This window comes from Adiantum capillus-veneris, chromosome 27 (assembly GCF_014529385.1).
Source record: "Adiantum capillus-veneris isolate H3 chromosome 27, ASM1452938v2, whole genome shotgun sequence".
NCBI lineage: Eukaryota > Viridiplantae > Streptophyta > Polypodiopsida > Polypodiales > Pteridaceae > Adiantum > Adiantum capillus-veneris.
Window position 1 is genome coordinate 49071015 of NC_140957.1, and position 26473 is coordinate 49097487.

Here is a 26473-nt window from a genome sequence, read left to right on the forward strand (position 1 = left end):
CCCATTTGGCCATCATGATGTGCTTGAATCTTATTGGATAGGTTTTAAAGGGGTCCAATGAGAATTTAGATGCATAAAAATAAATAATTAAGTTCTTTCTTTCAAAGAGGAAAAAGAGGACACATGTCCAAATAAAATAATTAAATAATACAAAAGAGAGACAGAGAGAGACAAAGAGAGAGAGAGAGAGAGAGAGAGAGAGAGAGAGAGAGAGAGAGAGAGAGAGAGTGGTGGACCAAGCATGAGAGGGGATATACTCTTCCATACCCACATGCACACTCTCTCATTGTGTGAAGTCCAAAGTGCAAGAGCTCCATCTTCTTCTCCAAGCTTGTTGAGAAGTTGAGAGCCTACACCCACACTCTTGTCTATGGAATGCAAATTGAATCAAGAGCCATGCTTCAATGCTTAAGCTTGTCAACCTCTTCGTCTTCACTACTATGCTATTATGCTATGCTAATCAAGATGAGTGATGATAAGTGCGGAACTATTTCTTTCTCCTATGAATGATTCTTCTTCCTCTTGCCTACCCTCATTCCCCGCTAGCTCTCTCCACCATCGAAGGTATCTGAGGCCTTGGGATAGTTAATGCTTTTTGTAAAATTTATGTTATGGTCGTGATGCATAAAGCTTTTCATCTTCATTGCATCACCTAGCTCACAAGGAGCACAAAGATTGTATTGTACCAAGTCTCTCTTGATGGGAGAATCTATAATACAAATGCCTTTTGGAGGGGGGACCGCCTCCAAGTACATCCGGTCCTAAACTATTGTCATGTAAGTTCCCATTGTATCTTGAGAGAGAGAAAGAAAGAAGTATCTTAATTTTGACTCCCCTCTTTTTCTTTCCTAAAAATACTATCTCTAAGCTTTACATTATAAACCTATTGTTCCACATAAAGAAAGATCATAAATAAATATATTCTGAACCTGATTTTCAATCCGATTGCTCTGATAAACTCATGATGACTCACAAAATTGAGAATTTCAGTTACTTTGCAAAATAACTGAAATGACTTATATGGATAAATGTTGGGTACATTACAATCAATTTAATATTTTGTTAAAATTGATTGATTCTTTCTTTTAAAATAAAATTATGTAAGCTTTGTATGTTGTGTAGAGATCAAACTCTCACTCATACAAGGTGTTTATTTTTTAGGAGTCATTTGCTACGTTGTCAGTTTATTGACATGTGGAAGTGAATTAATGATATAATTTAGAGATCTCACATGAGGCTGTCTCTTTGTAAAATATAATAGAATAGAGGTCAGCTTTATTTAGGTAGATTCGATTTTGATGTGCGGATACTTTCTCACCTCAAAGTGAACATAGATATAATTTTTTTGTCTTGTATACACTATACTCTCACTCGAATCAAAATTAAGGAATCTCATGTCCAAATACATTGATATTACATTACCTTTATTTGGATTGCTACATCTATTATACTGTGTGATTGTACACATGCATCAATTGCAGATAGATAAGCTTTTAAAGATCTACCGTGGAGTGTGAGAACTTCATGTTCACACTTCAGATAGATATGACAATCGTCAAAGTTTGCAATTAATCCTCATGTTCCAATGAGAATCAATTGCAAGATTTGATCAATACTATCGATTATCATAATGTGTGAAAGCCAAAATCTTGCACTTTAGATTAATCGATATAATGCAATGTGATTTAAATGTTTTGTTTGAAGTGATGAAGTTATTTAGCACAACCTATATAATTTGATTGACATGAGTTTATTGAAGAATGCTAAGACTATCATTGTTTCTTGTTAATTGATAATGTAGCGTGAGACTAATGAATAGTGTGGACAAATTTTGATCACAATATTGATCGATAGAGCATTGCTTGTGTAGTTTGTTGCTTTCAATTAGTTTTGACCTCAAAACTAACAAGTGGATTTGTTGATCTAGCAGTTTAAATTTATCTGTCATCATGGTGAAAGAACATGAGTGGAGTTATGTCCATGGGATGCGTGCTGGAAAGAACACATCTCGATTGAAATGCAAAACCTATGGCCATAGTGTGGTAATGCAACCAGAATCAAAGAGCATTTGTTTAAAGTCCTTGTTGATGTCTCCAAGTGTACGGCTCCACCAAGAGATATTCATATTTCAAGATGCTTTAAGGAGCACGACGAAAAAAGGGTTTGTGCTTCTTGATTATAATAAGATGCACATAGAGTATCTAGATAAAGTTAACAAAAGTATTGAACCATCCTCAAGCGCATCATGGTGGACTTTGTTCTTGCATATGGTTGCACCATAGTGTTGGATGGATGGACCAACTGAGAGAATAAGTTGCTCATCAATGTGATGATTATCAATCCTAGAGGGTCTATGTTGGTAGAAGCCATTGATATATCTTTAAAAGAGAAGACCAATGATTATCTTGCAAGGATATATGAGCGCTCCATAGCAAAGCAGGTGGGCCAAAGAATGTGACTGCAATTGTCACAAATAATGCATCCAATTACAAGGCTGCAGGAAGGGCTATCCAAGCTAAGTACCCTGAAGCTACTTGGGTGCCATGTGTTGTGCATACTCTTAACTTTATATTAAAAGACATTGAAAAAATGGGTGCCATAAAACAAACGCTGCTGGATTCAAATCAAGTGGTGAAATTTATTAGAGATCATCATTTTTCGTATGCTCTTTTTGAATAAAATCACCCAAAAAAACTTTGTAGATATTTTGTGCGACAAGGTTTGCAACTGCATGATTAGGTCTTGCCACCTTGCAAGAAGTGAAGTTTGCATTGAATGAAATGGTAGCTGGTAGAAAATGAGATGCTTAGCTCAACAAGTATCCTAGCTATCAAGAGGCAGCTACAAACTGTGAACTCGCAAGATTTTAATTGGTGCAATGTAGAGAGAATTGTCACCCTGGCCAATCTATTTGTAGATCTTTTGCAAATAGTTGGCAAAGACTCTTTTGTCTTTGGTCAAGTATATTGGTATATGTCAGAGGCATTATGAAAAGTAAGAGAGCATGCTGGCTTTGGTGCAAAGGACAAAGCTTCCATAATCACAACTGCCAACAGGCGATGGGTGCAATTGCATATGCCGTTGCATGGTGCTGCGTTTGTATTGGATCCAAAATTTCAAATGCACCAACATTCCACCAATAAAAAAGTCATGAATTACTTTAAAACAATGTGCTCTCAACTACGACAAGAGGATGGGAGGACTGCTTTTGATCAGCGAGTCTATTATGCTAATAGAACTGGCATGTTCCAGGATCCCTGGCATATAGATTTCATTGTACACACAAGTGAGCCTCTATGGTGGAAAAAGTATGGTGGGGAGAAAGGGGAGTTGCAACACATTGCTATTAGAGTTCTATTTGTTGCTGCATCAAGTGGAAGCTGTGAGAGAGATTGATCAGCTTTGGAATTTGCATACCAGGAAACGAAACCAGCTTTATCCTAAACATGCTACTGATTTGGTTTATGTTTTATGCAACAAGAGACTTATCCATAAGCCAGTGAGCATTGCTTCAAGAGCAACACAAAAGCACTATGGTGTCTTTCAAACCCATGAAGCTATAGCTATGGAAGTAGACGATGGCAATGAAGTGGAATGGGAGATAGTTTCTGAATTCTTTGATATGGATGAAATAGATGATATGATTGGTGTGTTTGATGGAGACGAAGATGTATGACTAAAGGCCTATAAGTAATTATGACACATCACCATTTTACACTACAAGATGTTCACCTCTCTCTCTCTCTCTCTCTCTCTCTCTCTCTATATATATATATATATATATATATATATTCTCAATTTACTTTTGCAATAAGAGTCACAACTACAGCTAGATACAATACAATACAATTTGTTTGATCAAGAATACAAAAATGGATAGTTGAGGGGATAAATGACAAGCTTGATTACAAAACCTGTAGCCCTTTGCCAAAATAGATAAGGGCAAAGTGAGCGAAGTGATCAAGTCAAAGATTGAACTAGCTCACCGAGTAGTTCATTTATGTCATACTGAGTACTTTCATGCGCATGAGAAGAGCCTGGAGGTTCTTGTTGCGAAGGACTAGCCTGATCTGGCAATGGTCCGTAGAGTGTTGCACACTGTTGAAGCTTGTCTTGGGCCTCTAATAGATCTATCTCAAGATCAAGGATTCTACCACACAAAATATCAGGTGTCTCTCCTTGGCTTGCAAGATCTTTCCCTTGGCTTGCCAATGCAATAAGCGTCTATGATTCTTTGAGAAGCAGAACTATGGGACGTTTGCGTGCAAGCATTGGATTATTGGTGTGAGTTGCTACCACTTTCTTTGCAAGTTGACCATGCCCAATGCTAGAATTCTTGGGGCAGTCTAACCAATCTACACCCCTCCCAAGGATGTCGTAAACATAACATTGATGTATAAAGTAGAGTGCCATTTGGTTATTGTTTGGCATCACTCTCTCTCGATGTATGGATCTTTGTAGAAATACTCATGCAAGTCCTTTGTGCTGCAAATATGATAGGTTTATAGAAGCTGATTCTTTGGCATTGCCGCTGATTCAAAATAGATGTTGGCATACAATGTGGCTTGGACATAGCGTCCTGCACTCCTTAAGGCTGTGAGGTTTGCCTTGCAACCCGGACTCGTCCTCTTTGATTTGTGCAATAGCTTCGAGGTCTTTCTCTTGGCCATAACGCTCTCTCTCAATGGCCTGTGCTTTAGGGTGGTTAAGTTCTTCTTCCATGTCTGTCAATCAGGCAAACATGTCATCATTAAAAAGACTTATCGTAAAGTTAACAGGTTATCAGTCTCAAATCTTCAAAGAAATAGACAGGATAACTTAATCATGATGCAAGAAAGAGCCATAATATTTATCGCCATGTTGTTGGAAGAGACAAGATAACTATATCAATTATATAATTTACAAGCGCAACACATGAGGACAATAAATAATGCATCACTTTAATCATCAGTTGGTTGTAGAACAAAAATCATTACAATGTCATAGCCCACTCTATGGGCATATTTTAGATAGAGAGAAAGATCAAAAGCGTTAGGTCGGGTTGAGGGATTGTTTCGCTTGCCACTCTCAAGGTGGGTAAGTACATTGCTTTAAAAAATATATATTTTTTGCTCTTGTGGCACTGTTATGAACTTCAAGAGTCGTTTACAAGTATGACACATAGAGTAGATATCCATGGATTTATTCCAAGGAGGGGGATTAGTAGGTATGCATTCTGGGGTAGCCCATGGAAAATCTCTCTCGTTCTGCATTCTAGTTTCTACTTGCAAGTTGTGGAGGAGAGGAGGAAAGCATGTCGTTGTTCTGGTATTTGTACATGACCCTCAATGCACAATGCCTACATAGACCTCTTCTGTCCAAAGTGAAGAATCATGTTGTGGGAGTGAAGGTCATTGTGGAGATAGTCGTGCACATGTAGATACTTTAGGGTCTGCAGAAGAGCGTTTATTATCAGCAAAATGTTACTTTGGAAAAGCTCTATTTTTCCTTCACTGGGTTACATAATTGCAAATGGCAGGTTGACTGCCATCTGTAGTGCACTCTTTTATCCACTGTTCTACATGGCCGCCATTCCAAAAACATGAAATGAGCATTGGATGCTCTATATGGTGGACCATGGCAAGTGGATAAATAATGCCGCAATGAGCGATGTCCAAAACTGTGGCTTCGTCCATGACCTGCTAATCCACTATGGGTCCATGCAAGTGGACTTTGAAGATCTTTGCTGCATACAGTGGCTCTTTAAAATGCAGGATGTGTGACACCTACACTCTTCACATGTGCCCATCTCCCTTCTCCTAGTTTCGAAGCCTGTATGTCGAAGATTTTGTTTTTGGCAAAAGTTATAATACAGGGGGCAGCTGAGATCAAGAGCGAGAGTGGCACTAGCAGTAGACTCTATTTTAACCATAGTTTCTGGCTCTCCTATAGAATCAAAAGAGCTAATTTCCACTCTCATGCGCTTTACTGCTCTTTCCAGCTTTCCCTTGCTCTTGAACTCAGTATACAACTGTTGCACAAGTTGTATGCGAGTAGCTATGCCTGACAAAGTAATGATTTTAGGATTCTTTTAGATCCTGAAAAATCTTTGCAATTTGTCCAATAGACTGCTTGACCATGTTCAATAATGACATGATGTCCTTAGAGATATGTCCTTCAATAATGTACATGATGTCCTTAGAGATATGTCAAAAGCAGCGGGCGTAAATGCGTGTTGAAGCTACTCAAATACAGACTTCGCTAAGGCCGCTATGAACTCGTAGTAATATTTTAGAGTAGAGGGTTTTAGATAACGATGAAGTTCAAGCTCTGGCATGTGATGAAAGTGACGTACTATCACTTCGAAGGAAAATTTTTGTTGAGGTTTCGTTAGCTTAATTTTTGCCATAGCTGCAAGATATAATTTTAAAACATAAACATTGTCAGAGGGGAGGAGAAACTCTCAAAATCATGTCATGATCCTAATCCATACACAATTGACATAATTCATAGAAAACAATGATAAATTATGTTTGCAATACATACATTGTACAATGGAGAGGAGAATACACAAAGAGAGAGATAGAGAGAGGTGAACATGCCAAGAGTGTGAGGGACGCTCATCAAGAGAACTGGACCATGTTATGTGCGTTACATAATACACGTAAATGATCAGAGTTTGAATGTGAACAACCCAGCTTGTGTGAAGTACACTCAACACAAGTCCTAGACATTGTTGTAATGTTGATTGATAGTTTAATCAATCTAATCCCTAATGAAGTGTGTGGAGCTCACAACACAACCATAAGCAGATAATTAAAAAATCTCAGATTGTGGACAAACATCGTACATATTTACACCAAGTCATCTACAGATGAGTGGCGTATCTACTTGTCATGCTAAGATGAAGAGGGCATAGGTATGCATCTCTCCACTCTTAGGTAGAAAATCGTATCTCTCATATTTCTATGTAGTAAGAACAATGACACGACTTAATCCAATCCTTGATGAAGTGTGTATAACTCAACACAAACATCAGCGGACAATTTAACAATCTCAGATGTAAGCCAAATATCGTATGCATCTACATCCAAGACAACACCAAGTCATCTAGTGACAAAACAATGACGTGTCTATGGAGTTTGAAACAAAAAAGTATATAGTGCATCACACACAAATGAAGAGGGCATAAACTATGCATATCTTCACTCTCTATTTGACGAGCAGAACTCTTGTGTTTCTACGTGATACAAACAATGATTTGAGCCGATCTAAATTTGAGAAACCTATAGGTCACTCTGAAGTGAGAGGTGTAGCATCATGCCTACTGCACTCCATGAGTCAACTACCAAATTCTAACTCAGCCTTGTGGTGAGAGATAAGACTACTACACCACACAAGTGAGAATCTAAGTCTGTACTAAAACCCTTCTCTACAGTGAGCCAAGTGGCTGCACAACACGAGAAAAGTAACTAGTTTCTATCTACTTCTGGAGTGAGTCAAATGGCTACATACCACGAAGTGGCCTGTAACCTGCAAGCCAACTCTGTGGTGAGAGAAAAACAAATGCACCACACGAGTCTGACACAACACACAAAAACAAGTTAGAAAAAATAGATGATTTCGATCAAAACCGGTGATAGTCTTTATATAAATATTTTTTCGATTGAAAAGAAATCAAACATCTATTCGGTGATTATTCGGGATTTTTCTTATAAGACTAATCCTCTTTTGTGCTTAGAATCATGTTTGTGATGACGACTTCACTCAAACACCAAGTAGAATTTGTCACTCTACTTTGGGAGTATGATATGGACTAAAGAGCAAACACGCTTGCGGCAGCTAAGTCTCCCAAGCACCAAATGGACTAGTCATTTGTTCTGGAGTGATGTCGTAGGGTGAAAAGAGATCCGTAGATACGCCACTCATCTGTAGATGCACGTCGAAAGCACAATCACATATCAATGATATAAAGCCACAATTTGCTCCAAAAGACGAAGCACTCTATGTCGGGAAGCAAGAGAATTGTTGTCATGTGTATGTTTTCTAAACACACCTCTTGTGAGGCTGAAGATGCTACCCTGCTTGCTCTGTCGCTGAGAGATTGTGTCGTGAGAGGCAAGAAAACTCTCTCTCTTTTCTTCTCTGCCTTCTAGAATCGACTGTGTGTGTGTGTATATGTGTATTGCCCACACACGCCCTTACTTTGTCCTCTCGAGCGCTCTCTATTTTTTCAAGTGTTTCCTTCTGTAATGCTATAGAATAGCCAAGGAGCTTTTGAGTTAGAGTTTAGAAAGAAAAGGGCTTGCGTCAATAGATTTTAATGTTTTCTGTATCTTCTTCCTAGGCTTCGTTTAAGGCTCTCTTCAAATTTGTCTCCTTACATGTGAAGTAATTGCGCTATCGAGTCTACACAATTTTGTACTAATGCGAAGTTTGAACTTAGGTGAATTTCTAGAGTGTCCAATGTTGAGTCTTGAGTAAGCTTTCACACAAAGCTTTTCCCCCATACTCTTCCCAAGCTTGTGCACAATTTGCAGAGCTCTGCAAAGCTTTGCATAGTGTACAATCGTGTACTTAGAACAATTAGTATTTATTGTGCACTTCACTTAAGGCTGCAAGCCTTAGCTTGTTTTGAAGCTCGTGCATGCGTGTGGAAGAGGTCAATATTGATGCTTCCTCCTATCACAGCTCTGGAGTACATGATACCTGTGGACGTGTGCGGGGGAGAAGTAGAGCGGACAGACTATATCGATGGAGAATGGAGCAACAAGCTTTATCAGCTTATATTTTGTATAAAATTAAATAAGGTACGTTAGTACAATCAATGAGCGACTGAACTGCAAACATCCGATTTGAGGCAAAGACACATGCACCTTTAACCTAACATAATACTCATACCAATGCATGGACAAACATGATTTGCGTCAAATTTTAAGGTAGTTACCATTATTTACAATTAAAATACAATTCACATGTCCAAGCACTATTTGGTCATAGCAATCACAAAAAATTGTCAAGTGTGCATTGCTTGTAAGCTATATTCCAAACATGCGTTAGTTGCTGTCCAACAAAAACTATATTCCAAACATGCGTTGGTTGCTGTCCAACAAAGTTTTTGAGAATTACCTCAATAAAGCTCGGCATCTAAAGTACTTGAATTATTTTTTATAGTGTGCACAAGTGAGTGTGACACTCATTTAGTCACTCTCTTGCAGGATATTGGCCATATACAAAAATAAATAAAATCACAATTCTGAAATTTTTAGTGTCCTTCAACAATTCTCAAGGATAATTCCTCTACCAATATGAAAAAAACCAAGGTACAGTGTATTTTAACCGGCTAAAATCATAAAATCTTGGTTAGATATTAAGCTTGCCTTGAAGAAAATCAGCAAATTTACTCAAGTTTTAGTGTAAATATCGGCAAAAGCTTCAAAGTTTGACCTAAAACCTGTAGAATTTCACATTTGCCTTTATTTTCTTTGGTTAGAGAAAATTTATTTTTCTAGCCCTGTCCTTTGGTACAATTCAATACTAGTTGTTGTTGTTGTGGTGTGTGTGTGTGTGTGTGTGTGTATGTGTGTGTGTGTGTGTTTTTGTTTTGTGTGTATGTGTGTGTACGCACGCACGTGCACGCGCGCGCGAGAGAGAGAGAGAGAGAGGGAGAGAGGGAGAGAGAGAGACTCTATTTGGGGGAGGGGGGGACTAAAGCCCACGGGGTCTTTCATCAAGACCCCGTCATGGGCTCATCGGCTGGGAGCAATGCACACGGATCACAAGGAGATTGGACGACCAACAAAAAATCAATGCAACTTGTTCCCTCCCTGATTCGAACTCAAGTGTACATCGTGGGAGCCTAATGCTATAACCACGTGCACGCGTGGCTTTTGCTATCTAAGAGGCATACCTCACACATGTGGATAAATGGTTAGTGGTTTATGACCTCCCCAATTATGAGCCTCTCGCAATAATGTGGAATAATAAGGCCATAAATCATTTATCCATAAGAGAGAGGAGGCATTGCCTCAGGACTAAGTGACACGGATCATTTAAGAAGGGGGGGTGAGGGGATCAATGGACGGGAACTCCACACGCGACCGTCGAGGTGTTTTGAACCGTAGATGGCTTATTAAAACTAAACCCGGCCAAGGGTCCCATCTGGGTTTAGTTTTAGACCGTCCAGGTTTATCGTTTATATCATTGTGTAAAACGGCTTTGGTTTCAAATGTGTGTGGGGCGCGTAGTGGTTAGCCTATGCTTTAAAAAGCATTGAGGGACGATGTCATGGGTTCAAACCCTCGGCCTCCAACGGCGCCGCCATTTTTTGGGTGGACTTGCCCACCTCGAGATCCCCACCATCGTCCTTCACCGTCGATCCCTTTACCCGCCCCCACGTCCCATCCTGTGTCACTTAGTGTCGTGAGAGGCCTTGTCTACATGATGTGTGTGTGTGTGTGTGTTTGGTGTGGGGGGGGGGGGGGGGGCTCTTATAGTCCGTAGGATGGGTAGCACACATGTCTATAATCAAGCGCGACGTAATGACAAGGTGACGGTTGACCCACTGTACAAAATTAAGACAATCTTACAAGGTTGTTTGCAAGCACGATGGAATGACAAGGTGACAATTGACGCATTGTACAGATATTACTACAATTTTACAAGGTTGTTTGGGAACAAACCTCTCCAATATGTTCTACAATCATTTTTTTCATTTGTTTTAAGAGGAATCAGAGAAGATATTGTTTGAGTTCAAAGTACAAGTTTGGGTGAATACCTTTTACTTTTGCATCTCATCTCATTTGTAGTATCTTAGCGAAATTGGCTCGGTTGAAAAGGCCAAACGGGATCACGGCACTTGGAGGAGAGAGGTAGGGAGATTTTTCTGGATTTAGACCCAGCACCTTTAAAATTTCAAAATTCCAAAAAACAATTGAGATCTGTTTTTTGGCGCTTGATTGCCCCGCGAAAAAGGCAATCATGTCTAAAATTAATGAAGCGATCCATCTCCAAAGCTTACATACCAACTCAAACTCTACTTTTATCAACTTGTATTCACAGACAATCAGTCTTCCTATGGAAAGCTACAAGTTTTGCTATCTTTGAAGAAATTTCATCTCCCAACTGGGGGTGTTTTCGAAATTTTGAAAAATTTGAAGCGCGTTTTGGGAATTTATGACAAAATATTGGGGGTGCTCTGTGAATTTTTGAAATTTGATCAGCGGTGTTTACTTCGTTAGCATAGTGGAGATTTTCACATCTCTCACCTCCCATTCACCCACGTGGCAGCTATTTCCAGCACTAAAAAAAAAGCTGCGCCGTCAAAAGCTAACGATCAAAAGCTAACGAAGTATAAATAAAAACAGCTACATCGACTACGCTCTTCACAGTGCACAGGGTATTGAATAGAAATTTGCCACCACGATTGACGATGCGCAGGATTGACGACGCGCAGGTCGCTTCAGAGTTATAGCAACCAGGCTCACGTTCTCTCTCAGCTTCAGGTTCTCTCTCTCTCTCTCTCTCTCTCTCTCTCTCTCTCTCTCTCTCTCTCTCTCTCTCTCCTCTCCTCTCCCTTATCCACTGTTTTTTCCTTGTTTTCAATCGGTTCAAAAGGCCTAAGGTTCTCTCTCTCTCTCTCTCTCTCTCTCTCTCTCTCTCTCTCTCTCTCTCTCTCTCTCTCTCTCTCTCTCTCTCTCTCTCTATACTTGCCTTCCAACTTTGTGTTGGCTGCGCAAATCATCTTTCATGCGTGCTGCAGAGAAAATAGCAGCAGCAAACGTGCAAGTAGAGGCATATTGGCCTGCGCACTTTGCTAAGTTATTGGAAAAGCGCACTGTCGAAGACCTGATCACCAATGTTGGCTCTGGTGGAGGTGGTGCTCCTGTTGCTGTTGCGGGTGCAACCGTGTCTGCTCCACCTGTTGAAGAGAAAAAGGAGGAACCCAAGGAAGAAAGCGATGACGATATGGGTTTCAGTTAATTTGTTTGATTAGTATGATTGCTTTTGTGCCCAATAGCCCAATTTTGTAGGGATGATAGTATGGTGCTTGTCAAAATTTAAGATGCCGCTGAACCTTCTAATTGCCTTGCTATTTAGTCAAAAACCATGATCGCTTCTTACCGACAAAAAAAGAGAGGCATGTACCTACGTGTGCATCTTGCAGGCATGTGCCTCTATGCAAGATGTTGATAAGGGCACAAAAAATTATTCAAAGGCTGTTGAAAAGATATGTCGTACTTAGCATTGCCTTTGTTGACACGTATGCCAAACGAGCTTGCTAGAACCTAGACATCTACTTGAAGAAGTTTTGGATTACTTCGCCTTCGGTGACTTATCCCATTAAGAGACACTGATAGAGTAGGCCCAACGATTTTGCTATGGATGACTTAAAATTCTATGCTCTATGATAGTACAAAGTGTGCACCATGTCTGAGTCCTAAAAAAATTTCTTAGAATACCCATCACATGCTAACAAGAAAGGCAGATGGGTCTGCCAAGATGGAGAAGCATCACTTCAGATGCAAGGATCACAAGGAGGAGAAAAAACCTTTAGCCTGGTTCTTTCCTACACTTTTGGGGCTATGTGTATGAGTTTAAGTCTGGCAGCGAAATTGACTGCCTACAAGTTTGTTGTAAAATCTCTTGAGCAATTTTGCATTGGATACATCTGATTCATCACGAGACGTCGTCGTTTTTGACAAGTTTGGATATGGTTGGATGCTTGTGAGTCTTTGTGCATACAATAATGTATATGTATGCAAGCTCCAAAGTATGTATGTGTGTTGCTTTTCTGAGATTTAATGTTGGTCTCTGTTGCTCAAATGTGGAAAGTTAAGTCACACCACTTCACTTATGCTCGTGGGTGACTCTGATCGGCTCCCAGTGTGCTGCTATGTATTTGCGAGATCGATTTTCTCAGCAGCTATGGGTAATTTGTTTATCTGAGGCAATCATCATATACCAAATGCAAGATGTTTGCTGATCTCGTTGCCACGTACATGGAAAATACCTCTATTGATACAATGCAGTCAGAGGGGAATCGCCTCTTTTTTGAGTGCACGTGGCTCTGCAGATATGGTGCTTGAATGTCAGAACCTGAGAATTTCCCCTTAGTGAGAACTCAGCATGTCCACTGTACTCGTCGCTCACGATGTGATTATGATGCAAATATGGAGTGATGGCAAAAGAGTTGAAAATCTTGCCAGAAGCAGATCTTCCAAGTCTTGTGCTCTCCAGACATTGTCGATGGCGATGCATACAGATGCTCCTGATGTTTGTAGAGTTTCCAGCCTTTCTTTCAATTTTCCTTTCCCCGCCAGCACACTTTGGAAGTATATGGATTGACCTCCTAATTGCCACAATAGGGATGATTGCGTCTCTCTGATCCCCATACTATCAGGGCTTTCATTCACAAATACCACATGTGCCACATGATTGAATGCACATTGCAATTGTTGCATCTCTTCTGAAATGTGAGCCAAGAGCGTCACTTTGCCGAGCCCACCTTGGCCCACTATACCCACTAGACAGAGTCATGGTGCCCTAAAACTCAATGCTCCAAGGTTTGTGGCGATGATGCAGGGTGTGGTAGTAGCGTTGGGGAAATACGATCTATTGCATGTTGTCGGTAAGAGTAGTTGGAGGACCTTGAGGGCCATGGAGAACAAGCAAATCCCTCTTATCAACTCTAATTGTTTGGTTGGTGATTCCTCGTTTCACAATGCTGCCAATTGTCCTGTAGATCTTCATTACTTGCTAGTGCATCTTGCATGGATAACTAATTTGATGTTTTGAGACCATGTCCACCTTCTACAACGTCTAGGAGGGGAGAGTTATTATGCACGGGTAGGGGGTGTCCATGCTGAGGATAAAGGGGTCTCACTAGCAATTATAGCAGCTATGTGTGTATGTCCACCTTCAACTACCTTACTCGTCTCATTTCTGCAGGCGCAACTACTTATGGCCTAACTCTACCGTGTTTCATTGCAGACAGATCAAGAGAAACTTGGACGCAACTCCTCTACATTTGCAACGACGACATATTCCAACGTGCGGTGAGTACAAAGTGCCACATTTTAATCTTGAACGCTGAGGACACAGTAAAAAAGAACACACCGAAAATTGCATGCTGCCATGGGAATGGCACGTTCCCTCGTATTATAAAAATTGGGGAGGACTGTGCAAACTCCCCCGTGCAGGGACACCGGCACGTTTTCTTTTTGTTCTATAACATAAGAGATAAAGAACACATACAAATAATGAGATTACTCTCAGAACCTTAAACATTGTGCTATTACTTTTCTAACGCTTCGTACTTATTCTTTGCAAGGGACATTCAAGAAATCAGCTACCGCTTGCCTCTTCTCAGTCCGAAACCCCACAACAGCGCAATCCAGCACCAGGTACATAGTTGTTTCAAACGCTTGAACTATTCGTTGCTTAGCCGTGACTAGTAACTAAATATCACAAGGTTCTGATCGCATTGAACCATTAAGATTGAGTCCGATTGAAAGCGTAGGATACACCTCACCAAATCGAAAGCGAGACATCGCACTTCAATCAAGAAGAAGGTTAGATTTCTACCATGCTCACAATCATGGATTGATATCATCAATTTAGTACACCGATGGAGTTCAGAAATAGCAACGACATTCAGACCTTTAAGCATATGCTTTGTTTGTGGTGTAGTTTTCATCCAAAGAAGTGCCTCTTTTCATTGTACTCAAGCTCCAAATGAGACATCGGTTGCAATGTTCGGTAGCAGTCTACTGGTATCCAGCTTAGAGGCTACACAAATAGAAACACAATGGGTGAGAACTCAACTGCACGTCGCAAATATTGTGTGCCGTTACTTCCAGACTACACAAGAAGAATACTGAATGGAAATCAGCTTCACATACAGCTACTGAGCGTCATTGACATATCTATCAACGCCATCTCAACAATGAAAACAATTGCACGTGGTACACTAGACAGACGTTCAATATTAGATAATCCTCTGCTGGCATGGAGTAAAGAGCATAGAACAACCTTCACAGAGCAAGACCTAGCTACATCACAAGTGGCAGACATACTTGCATTCAATCTTGAGAACAACTTCGTACTACAAAAGTACATGTCGATGGCTGAACGACCGAATAAGAAGCTTGGCCTCTGCATACTAAGTCAAGATAGTGTGAGCAAGATCATTCAGCACCAACAAGACAACGCACCGTTTGCACTAATGGCGCAGCTTGACACGAGTTTGATGTTTGGTATCATCGAAAACATCGTTGAACCAGCCAGGAGAAGAGCATTAACCGCTAGCGATACTTACGAATTTGCTTCTCTGCAGCTCCGTGGCCGTCAACAATTGCTTGAGAGAACAGTTACTTTCAAGCCCAACTGCATGCCTGCCGCATCAAGCTCCGTGAACGACATCACAATAGAGACGACAGCGTTTCCATTCCTGTTTCCTTTCGGGGCAGGCCAATATGATGGTACAATCAACTTCAGTATATATGTAAAGATACGTGCATCGACTTTGTTCTCCGTTTACACCCTGTACAAGCCACACCTGCTCATAATGTACCAAGTAAAGCAGGCTCTTATGTTGGCTAACAATACACACACGAGCTTGTTGCAAAGGGACATTGACAACTACAAGAAGGCCAATCGTACATCAACTGACGAGGACACTGTGAGACATGTGCTTCGGTACAGCACCCCTTCCAGCATGCCAGGCTCCTGCTAATGGCACCGCAAGAACCTAAAGGACTTGATAGCAATGGTGGACGAATGGGGAATGCCTGATTTCTTCTTGACTTTCACTGCCGATGAGGTCACAGACACAAGATGGCCTGAGATTGACTCGATCGAGCTAATTGCACGTCATTTGAACGCCTCCTTCACTTGGACAGATTGCCCGGTCGAATGCGCCCTCACCTTCCACACTAAATTCCAAATGCTTATGTCCAAATATATACTTGCAAAAGGTGTGTTGGGCCGTGTGGCCGTGTGCAACACCACTTGGTTAGATATGAGGTCCAAAATAGAGGATCACTACATGCTCATGTCATACTGTGGATGCATGAAGAAGACAAAGAGCAACTATCTGCTGAGATAACTGCATACATCCCGCAAGAAACCAGCACTGTGGTTTTGCCAGAAGTGAGCCGCCTCCGACAACTCGTGCTCAGGAAACAACGTCACAAGTGTAGTACAAGTTGTTACCACGGTCAAAGAGATGGAGTATGTAAACACGGTTTTCCATTTCATGCGCAACCAAATCCAAACCCAGTCTTCAACGAACAAAATCACAGATGGCAATACTTCAGGCCCCGGCATGAAGACAGAAATGTCGTACCATACCACCCTACACTGCTTCTGCTATGGGGTGCACATATGAATATACAGCGGGTCACCAATTCATCATTGTCCTATTACCTCCTGAAGTATGCACTCAAAACTGAACCAATGGGCCATCTCAACATCCGCTCAGAAGATGCAGAGCGCTTAGGCCTAGGTAGCCTTGACACTGTGAAATTGAAGCTGATCTCAACATCTTTATTGTCGAAGCCTATCTCAGCAACAGAAGTGGCATTAAATTGTTTTCAAATCCCAACCGTTTCAAAGAGTGACACCGTCCAATACGTCGACTCATCACCCCCGGCACTACGACAACGAATCATTTCTCACAACAATGATGTGGTGTTGCACTCTGTCGATCTGTACTGCGCACGACCACAAAGTCTGGAGAATCTTACGTTCTACGACTTCCACAAGAATTACATAGTGACGAAGGGAAAAAAAGGAAAAAAAAGTATTTCAGAGGCAAACACCTACGGCCAATTGCTGGAGCGGCAACACCGACTGGTCCGTTTCACACACTTCCACCCAGGGCATCATCCGGAGGCTTTTACAATGTACTACTAAAGAGGATCACCTTCAGAAACAAATCCCAGCTGCTCTCACCGGAGAACACGTCCAGGTCATACTATCTTGAGTGCAAACTTAGAAATTTGATACTGACAGATGAGGACCTTGAGATGTACATCACAGAGTATACACAACGAAATATGCTCACGACAGATCAAACACACCAATTTCAGAATATGATACTACAGAAGACATCCTCAACAAAGGCTACCTCATTTCAATCTCCAGATGTGCAAACAAACTACGAGCAACAAGACACGACTTCTCGTATCTGTGCCCTTCTAAACGAGCTTCAAAACGTCCAGAACGCGTCACTGACATCTGAACAAGCAGAGATCTACAAGAAGCTCACAGCAGCAAAGGGTGGTCTGCATGTGATCACAGGCACTCCTGGTAGTGGCAAAAGCTTCCTCATAAGATATATCACAAGCCAACTTATAATGCAAGGGAAAACTATCACACTCGCTGCTTCGACTGGTGCAACGGCCACGAGGTTAAGCAGCATCGCAACAACTGTCCATTACCAATTCAAGATACCGGTGCGCACACAGCAGTATCCCCTGTCAATCTCCAAAACTGATGACATATACGTCAGTATCAAAGAAGCAGACACGATTATCATAGACGAGATTTCTATGTTGACAAAGCAAACTTTTGATCTCATAGTACGACAAATTGTGAATGTCACCAACGGCACACTACTAGACCCATTCAAAGATAAAAAGCTCTTCTTGTTCGGTGATTTGGCACAGTTGCCGCCGGTATGCAGGCATCAAAGTGATCATTTCTACTCATGCCACATCACAAGCTCCACTTATTGGTCCATTGCTACTACGTATATTATTTCTTGCTCAGTGCGCCATGCAAAAGATATCTCTTTCATAGAGTTCCTCACTACAATAAGAGTCAGGCTCCCCACAAAGAAAGAGATCCACGATGCGCTCGGTGACCGCATCATAACGCAGGATCAAATAGAGCAACACATGGATAGGAATATGACAATCATTTGCACACACAAGAGTGACGCTCGATATTATAATAACCTTCTCTTCGAACGCTTCCATCGGCATAGTCACATCATCCAAATTGGCCTCAAGACAAACGCACACAACGTCCCTGAGCTCCAAGCATGGCTTGAAGATCCTGACTTCCACGCAATTGACAGAATAGCAGAAGGAGCAAAGGTGCTGATAACAGAGAACATAGACTTAACAATTGGAGCAGCCAATGGATCACTATGTCGCGTAGACGAAATCCTCCAAGATGAAGAAGGAGGCATCAAAGCAATCAAAGTCACACTCGACACATCCAAACAGGAACTTACGCTTAGACGGTCCAAGCATAGCAGAGGGACATTCAATGGGCACTGGTACCATAAATCCACATTCCCACTAGCTCTCACCTACGCTATGACTGGACACAAGTCCCAAGGCGCAACAATCAACTCCAAAGTCTTGATCATTGTAAAAGAAGTTTTTGCCCCTGGCCTTCTATACGTGATGCTATCACGCATCACTGAGTGAACCCGGATACATTTACTAGAGCTACCTACGCCAGAGATGTTCACACCATCTAGATTTTTGAACTTCTAGCCGGGAATGTTTCCTACGTCCTCTTCAGTATCAATTCCTGTTTCTATTAAACAGATGAAATCGCCTTGTAACTGCCTTCTATATAAAGCATGAAGTTTTGTTTAACTTCTTGTCTTCTCTTCTGTGGACTTCTCATGTTCAATATGTTGCACTGCTGAGACACCTTCCCTATCACCCCTGCTCACTCTGATCCACCTTCTGTAAATTTACTGCTCTTTCCTTTTTCACTTCATTCATTTGTGTTTAAACGTTTGTCAGATCTTATGCTTCAGAAATACTGCAAGATGTCATCAAACAATGGATCACAACACGGTACATTTTGCACGCTTCTTTGATCTTGCATTTGCCTGTGTATACACATGCAAATCAATCACTCGTTTTGCTATACAGCTCTTCAAGCAATACACGAACAACGCAAAGGAAACGCAACCAGCGACACAACCTAAGAGATTTTACCTCACGACTAAGAAAATGAGATTGGCAAACTCAGCAGGCGAGAAACCCCATGCGTATATTGAGGGGTTCCATACTTTTCAAGAACGTCGCAACTTCATGAATAAGTGCGACGCAAGATATAAAGCTCTAGACCAAAGGATGGCGACACCAAACACAGAAAGGATGACAACAGGTACTATTAGAAAAGGAAAATATAATGCCTTCTATCTGTTGTGCTAACAAGCTTGCTCCTACATCCTGCAGGTCTCATGAAGCAAATACTTGAAGAGCTTGATATCCAGTACGAGGATGATGAGAGTATGTTGCGTAATGTTGAAGCACAACAACTCCTCGACACAAAAACTGAAGGAATTACATTGTACGCGATGGAGCAGCTGCGGTTTGGTTACAACATTGACTTGGTTGAACTTTCAAAAGCTACTCAAGAAAAATGTGCCGCTATCTTGACAAATTTCATGACTTCGGCAAACCACACGCACGACGCAACTAATCCACCTATCACAATCCAGAAGGTAGCATGGCACTACAGCGAACACAAGGTAATAAATTATGGACAACCAGCCTCCCCATACGAGCCAGTTGCAACAGACCAAGGCAAGTATGGATAACAAGTATCACTAGCTTCCATTCACTTCTCCGTAGCAATGTCATTTTTTTATTGACCTAACCAATCTGGATGTACTGCAGATTTAGACACTCATCAACAACCAGAGACAAGCATTGGCCTTCCACCCCAGAAAAAGCAGCGTCGCGGGAAGAATACATAGTCTACAGTATACGCTGCACGAAGAATGATAGGAGATATATTGGAGTTACGAATAACATCCATAAACGCATTGGCCAGCACAAGCGCAATCCTTTGAAGAGAATGCGAGCGGACATGCAGACACAAATTCCTTTCGAGGACAATTTTGAAATTACCACTTTAGCAACCAGTACCAATATTCATAAAGCTAGAAACTTAGAATATTTCTATATTAAACAACACAAGACAACAACTGCATTAGGTTATAACGTTTGTTCTGGACATCCACCAAGGTTGAGAAAATATTATTTTTTGAAAAAAAACAAGAAGGTATAGCTGTGAACTTCTGCCGTCTTCATTTCATTGTTTTGTTCACTGTCTTTGTCACATAACTTTGATCATTGCCTACAACAATGTCTTTTTTTTTCCATTCAAACTATGGCAGACATGACAACTTATCAACTTTTTTGATTTAAATGCCTTTTCTTTTCAGTTTAGAATGGGTAGGCCAGTTCCAACTGATCTGATTGAGCAGCAGCCAGAATTTGAGACTGCAATGTACAAGTTCCAATACTGTCTTTACCCACATTTGCAAGAGCGGGTCCTCAAACACTACATGCATAAATGGAGCGAGTTCATTCCATGGCCAGTTCAACCACCTACCCCATGGCATCCACATTACATCACCTGGGATACACTCAGTCGACAAATCACCATCGACATTGCCGTGTTGGCTAGTTGCTCCACAAAACACCATTGTATGTTGTTCGTACAGATCGCAGACGTGCTCGGCCTACTCGAGACTATAGAATTAAATTACTCTAACGTGGTCTCCAACCACCTTCAGTCAGTTAAACAATTCGTTTCACGCTATTTTTCTGTCAACCAGTTTCCCACACGCGCAACTCTGAAGAGCATCTTACCGATATAGTCCTCCTCCTCTTCTCCATAGAAGATTTTTCCATTTCATTGTAAAGAAATCATTGCATGCTACATACAATCTTCCGTTCATAATTCCTCAACTTTTTGGCATACTATTTTCATCAAATCGTTTCAGTCACTTACACTCACTTGGCGTAAGAAGATTTGTGCAAAACAAATAATACGTGCTCTCTCTCTCTCTCTCTCTCTCTCTCTCTCTCTCTCTCTCTCTCTCACACACACACACACACACACACACACACACACACACACACACACACACACACACACACACATTTCATTTCGAGAATCTTCTTTACGGATCTATACTCTTGTTCAGTGCTTGCTCTCTCTAATTGCAATCGCCTTGAAGGCTTGTACCTGTATACAGGCTAACAAAGCACTCTAGTTTGGGAATAGAGGCGAAACAAACTCAACATCTTACTTTGGGGGTTTATTAAGGCTTTAGGCCTGTGGGAAGGTGGCACGTGAGAAGGAAGAGGAGAGAGAGAGAGAGAGACAGAGAGAGAACTAGAAGCTGTCATGTGTCAGCGCAATGGCGAAGCGACAAAAGCGGATTTTTTTCGATGCCAGTGTGAGGCGATGGGGCGAGAGAGAGGGAGCTGATCGTCTTTGCCTGGAGGTTCTTGCGATAAGGATACGAGACATGCGCAACTGCAGCACAGACGGAAACGACGCGCTGCGCGGAAAAGGGGGGCATGGGTCGCACAGGGAAGCAAGGGGGGGGGTCTGCAGAGGGTCTGTTCTGTCGAGTGTCTTCCACAGCTGCAGAGAGAGGAGCAGATTGCAAGAAGCAATGCACGAGAGAGATGTCTGTCGTGTCGAGTGTTTTCCACAGCTGCAGAGAGAGGAGTAGATTGCAAGAAGGAATGCACGAAAACCTCTCTCTCTCTCTCTCTCTCGTTTCTTGATTGTTTTGCCTCCCATGTAGCAGAAATAGAGATCCGTTTAATGGAAGCTCATCAAGGGATAGGGCAAGGCGATTTGGGTGGGGGGGGATCAGACACAGTCTGACTCCACCGCAGGAACAAGGGCAAATAGGGAACCCTTCACTTTTGAGGGAGGTGGGAGAAAGAATCTTGCCATCAAATTAATTAATGCAAGCGAACATGAAACCAAGTTTTGCAAACTAAGAACAAGACTTTCACCTTAGAAGAATGTCTTTATTATAACTAGGTCGTAGGGTAAAAGTAGCAAACAAATGAGACATAAATCCTTAGGAACCTGCCTGCATCTTCTCTTTCATGGCCTGTACAAACTCCACCACCTTGCGAGGGGGTGCAATGGATAGGGCCTCTTTTACACATGGCACCTCCCACACTGCCTCTGCCCACTTGGAGAGGTGTGGGCACTTGGCTCCTTCCCACACATTGAACTCCCCTAGAGCCTCATAAACTTCAAACTAGCAGAAGAAAGGGGCCAAGGCTATATCAACAAACCCTATGTTGTGCCCTCCAAAAAAAGGGCCTTCACCAAAGACATCTCCTTGTGCTCCATCCAGTGTCTCTAACACCTCTATGAAGTCCTTCTTGCCTTGTTCTCTCTGCTCTGCATCATACATTTACACCAAGCAGAAGCTATCACTACTTGAAAATTCCAAGAGAAGATTATGTCTATGCACACATACATAGCCACATACACACTATCCAGCTTAAAATGCAAATTCAAGCTCTACATCTAAGTACCTCAACACCATGCACCAAGCCAAGCTTTGCACACATGGCTAAGTCATTTTCCTTTGAATTATAGCAAGTGGGACATAAATGAGCAGGAGTGTAACAAAATAAAGTGACGTAAGCTCACCTTCTTGTCAATATAGTCAATCTAGAAGAGGGTGACGGCACAATCATAGGGGTCCTTGGGGAGGAAGGATGCATGAGGAGAGGGCCAAGAATATCGATGTATTTCAAGATGATGAGGGACTCACAAACAGGTTTGCCATTGTGGATGAGCACAGGGACCTTCTTGAGGATGGGGTTGGACTGTAGCAAGACCTGGCTCTTGTTTTGAAGGTCCTACTTGAGGTATTCATAGTGGACGCCCTTGGCGTGAGGGCAATGACGACCCTCAAGCCAAACATGTTGAGCCACATGTTGAGAGAACTTGAACTTGGTCTGAAGGCATGGTTTGTGAGCGAAATCAAGTGTGCAGACGAGGACGTGACTTTTGCTGAGAGAGTGTGTGTTTTTGAGAGTGTGAGTGTGTGCATTTGTTAGCCTGCGCACATGCACTGTTATCGCCGGTCACTACATGCAATTTTTCCACGGGCCGGTTTAGGTCTCATTGTGCACATGCTGCAACGATAGCTCGACGGAGGTTGTTCTATTGACCTGAAAAAAGGAGGTGGACAATTTTTTCATTTTTGGCCTTCCATAACTCCCACGTATGATCTCCAACTTAAGCGGAGATCATTGATCTGAATCTATGCATTGAGCTCTTTCCATAGATATGCTACATGATATGGTTTCACGTGCTAGATTTTAAATCCATTTTGGTGAATTCAAATAAAGTAGTTGTTTTGCCTCTTTGAATTCAAAAGCTGTCCTTTGATTACTTTCTTAACACTAAAGGTTTGACTTCCTTAAACTACCCAATAAAGAGGCCCTCCTAGACCCCATTCTCTTCCTAATGGTCACGAGCTATGCTTTGGACACTACTTGCAGTAGCGTATAGCTGAGATTTTCCTGCTTAAAATGTAGCTGCAGTCGGCTAAGAAAGCGATTGATGGGTGTGCGCAAAATAATACCCTTACTAAGTTTAGTTTGGCACCACTTTTGTATCATCTTAAACGGCTAGGTTAGAGGACTCACTTTCTAATGGAAGCGACACGAGAGCGGCGCACAAACGATACACTACTGTCCAAAAAAGAATGGTGGGATGCATAAGAATCTCCACCAATCGAGTCGTTGCAGATGGTGTATGTGCACACCCACTGTGTGTGTGTGTGTGTGTGTGTGTCAGAGTGTGTGTGTGTGTGTGTGTGTGTGTGTGTGAGAGAGAGAGAGAGAGAGAGAGAGAGAGAGAGAGAGAGAAAGAGATGAAATGTCATATTAACGTCTAGCATAGGGTAGAGCATAGGGCTTATTAACATCGCCTTGGCCCCTTCCCTCTGCTGGTTTGAAGCTTATGAGGCTCTGGGGGACTTCAAGGTGTGGGAAGCTTCCAAGTGCCCACACCTCTCCGAGTATGACTCTAGCCTAGTACAATGTTGGGAACATACAAATAAAAAAGGAAAATTACCAAAATACCCCTATAATTTGTACATGAATGACTCTAGCCTAGTACCATATTGGGACCATACAAATATCTCTAAAAACAATTTCGTTTTTGCACTTCATAGAGGGAGTGGTTCTTCTCCATAGAAGATTATATAACTAGGATTTTGGATGGCTCTTTTATTGAAATCGTTTATCATTTTTGAACAATAGACCATGTAAAAATTGGCCCAAATCTATCCCAAACAGATGCAAGGGTATATTGGATATTTTTGAAATTTGAGGGGTATTTTGGGAATTCCCACAAATTCAGGGGCATTTTGGTAATTTCATTAAATAAAAATAAAAGAGGGTACCTAGAGTCAAAAGGCGTGTGTCGCGTGTGTTTTTCCAAAAACATGGCAAAACTATGTATAAGAAATTTTTTAGGCAAATTGAGTTAGACCTCAATTTTTAGGCAAATTGAGAGTGAATGATGGTAACTGTCTTAGATAGGCCTTTCATCCAAGTTGACAATATGATATGAGTATCACTCCTTGGATATGAACATATTGCATGTGTGCCATGTATGATCTCAGTGTGTGTGTGTGTGTGTGAGAGAGAGAGAGAGAGAGAGAGAGAGAGAGGGGTTTGCAAACTTAGAGGGGTTTCACACAAGAGGATTTTCATGTTCTCCATCAACTCCCATTGAGTAGTAAAATAAACCCCGCCTTCGTGCGCAACAGATCCCCGCCCGGCATGTGTCTTGAAGCTCTTAAGTAGTGCAATTCAGCTGACTTTTCCCATTTGGACGGAGTCACACCAGCTTTGCATGGTTAAACCCCGCATGCACGTGTGAAACCCTTCCTTGCTTGTAAAACGGGGGCAACCCTCTCCCGCCCGAAACACCTCTTAGCTAGTTGAAATTGTTTAGCTCTTGATAGAGAGAGATAGATGGTGCCTTGAAGAATCTCTAAGATAGTAGTTGTGCCAATGGAGTACTACCCCCCACACACACACACACACACAGAGAGAGAGAGAGAGAGAGAGAGAGAGAGAGAGAGAGAGAGAGAGAGAGAGAGAGATTATCCACGTGTTTGAGGAAGTGCAAAGTGAAAAGTATTTACACCTTGATGGTGAGGCAATGATCTTTTGGAGAGTTTGCAAGAGAGAGAAGATGCTCACCCTTTAGAGTTTTGCTTAAAGACTTAATAAAGAGCTGGTCAAGAGTCCCTCGCTTCCCTTGAATCCGACTTGTCCACCAACAATCTTCCATGATTGGATTGTTGTCCACTAATGATGCTCACCTCCATCAATGTTTCTACTCACCCTAACCCTCATCCAATCCACTCAAATAAGCTCACATATAATCAACTCAAAATAATTTTCATCTCCTACAATGGCTACCCTCCTACCGTGAGCTCCTCTACTCTACCCATGCTTACATGCAATATAGTAGTACTTCCATCCACAATACGCGCAATAGATGGAAGGTTAAGTTTCTTTTAGTCTATGCAAAGGTGAGGGCACTTTGGAATGTCATGCCTTTCCTTGCAATTTGAAATATGATTAACATTTTGAAAATGAGGATACTAGCCATAGGTGCTTGCAAAGAAAAAAAACATTCTATATGGCTTGCACAGTTTACCAAGTCTAGCTGGCCTCACTTACATTCATAATGATACCTTGTGATCACCTCATCATTGTATATGCATCTCTGCAAATCCCACAGACATCCCTACATGGTCTACATGGCTAACCAACAAATGAGATACACCTTGTCTCTCGGTCCTCACACGTCACTATTGTCACTGCGACTATGTTGTCTCATACCTAAGAAACTTGCAATGGGTAGAAAATGTAGGACCTAGATCCTCGTACAATGACCAGAAAACCGAATTGCATCTAAAAGACTACTCTTGAAGTAGTATTTGACAACCATTGTCTCTCCAAAATCTCAATGAGATCAAGCTGTGCACAATCTCGGGAGCATAATGCATGTTGTCGTGCTGTTTTGTGTGCACAAGCTGAAAAATGGAGTTTTGTTTGTACTTATGAGCTTTGACAAATCTATGCATTATGTTAGAATTGTTTATGGCATCAGATTAGCAGAAATATATATATTATGTGGGTTTTTGTAGACCAAAGTAAACTAAGTGGGCTGAGAGGTGAAGAAAGGAAGAAGGGTTGGTTTTCTACTTAGAAATGTAGAGCTTGAAGTGCTGAAGGAACATGTGAAGACGGTTTATCAAACAGAGCTACGGAGCCCAAGATATTGAAGTATGAAGGTGCAGTGCATTGCAGATTCTTGCCAGACAGGACAACTTGGGACAGGTGGACCAAGGGGATGTCAGGGTATAGGTATGTAGTGCTCTATTTAGGGAGCCTACCTGTCTTTTCAGATTGCAGATCAAAGCCACAGTTTGCATTTTATTGCCAGTTGAATTTTTGTCGGGGGCTAGGTTGGTGCCTACCTGACCACATGAGGAGTCGTGCCATTTGGCAATTTTTGGACTGTGCGACAAAGTGTGAGGAGGTGATGTGCAGTATATGGAGCTAGCAAGAATCAATTGCTCGTGAAACGGAGCCCAAAGCAAAAAGTTGTAGCAATTGGAAGTCGAGGTGCAGCTGCTCGGAGCTTGCTA

General features: G+C 41.7%; 2 protein-coding genes and 1 pseudogene across 2 annotated transcripts; 2 read left to right on the forward strand and 1 right to left on the reverse strand.

Annotated features, from left to right (window-relative positions):
- Window positions 1-11706: 11706 nt before the first annotated feature.
- Window positions 11707-12044, forward strand: LOC147421922 (uncharacterized; the record flags this gene model as incomplete). The annotated part of the gene is made up of 1 exon (XM_086502987.1): window positions 11707-12044. A coding segment is annotated over one exon (255 nt), but the record flags the coding sequence as incomplete, so codon positions are not given.
- A 5031-nt stretch (window positions 12045-17075) lies between these two features.
- Window positions 17076-18422, forward strand: LOC147421923 (uncharacterized). The gene has a single exon (XM_086502988.1). It carries the CDS (start codon window positions 17076-17078, stop codon window positions 18420-18422), a length of 1347 nt encoding a protein of 448 aa, XP_086359114.1.
- A 3428-nt stretch (window positions 18423-21850) lies between these two features.
- Window positions 21851-22758, reverse strand: LOC147421924 (putative glutathione S-transferase parC; annotated as a pseudogene).
- Between the last annotated feature and the right edge of the window lie 3715 nt (window positions 22759-26473).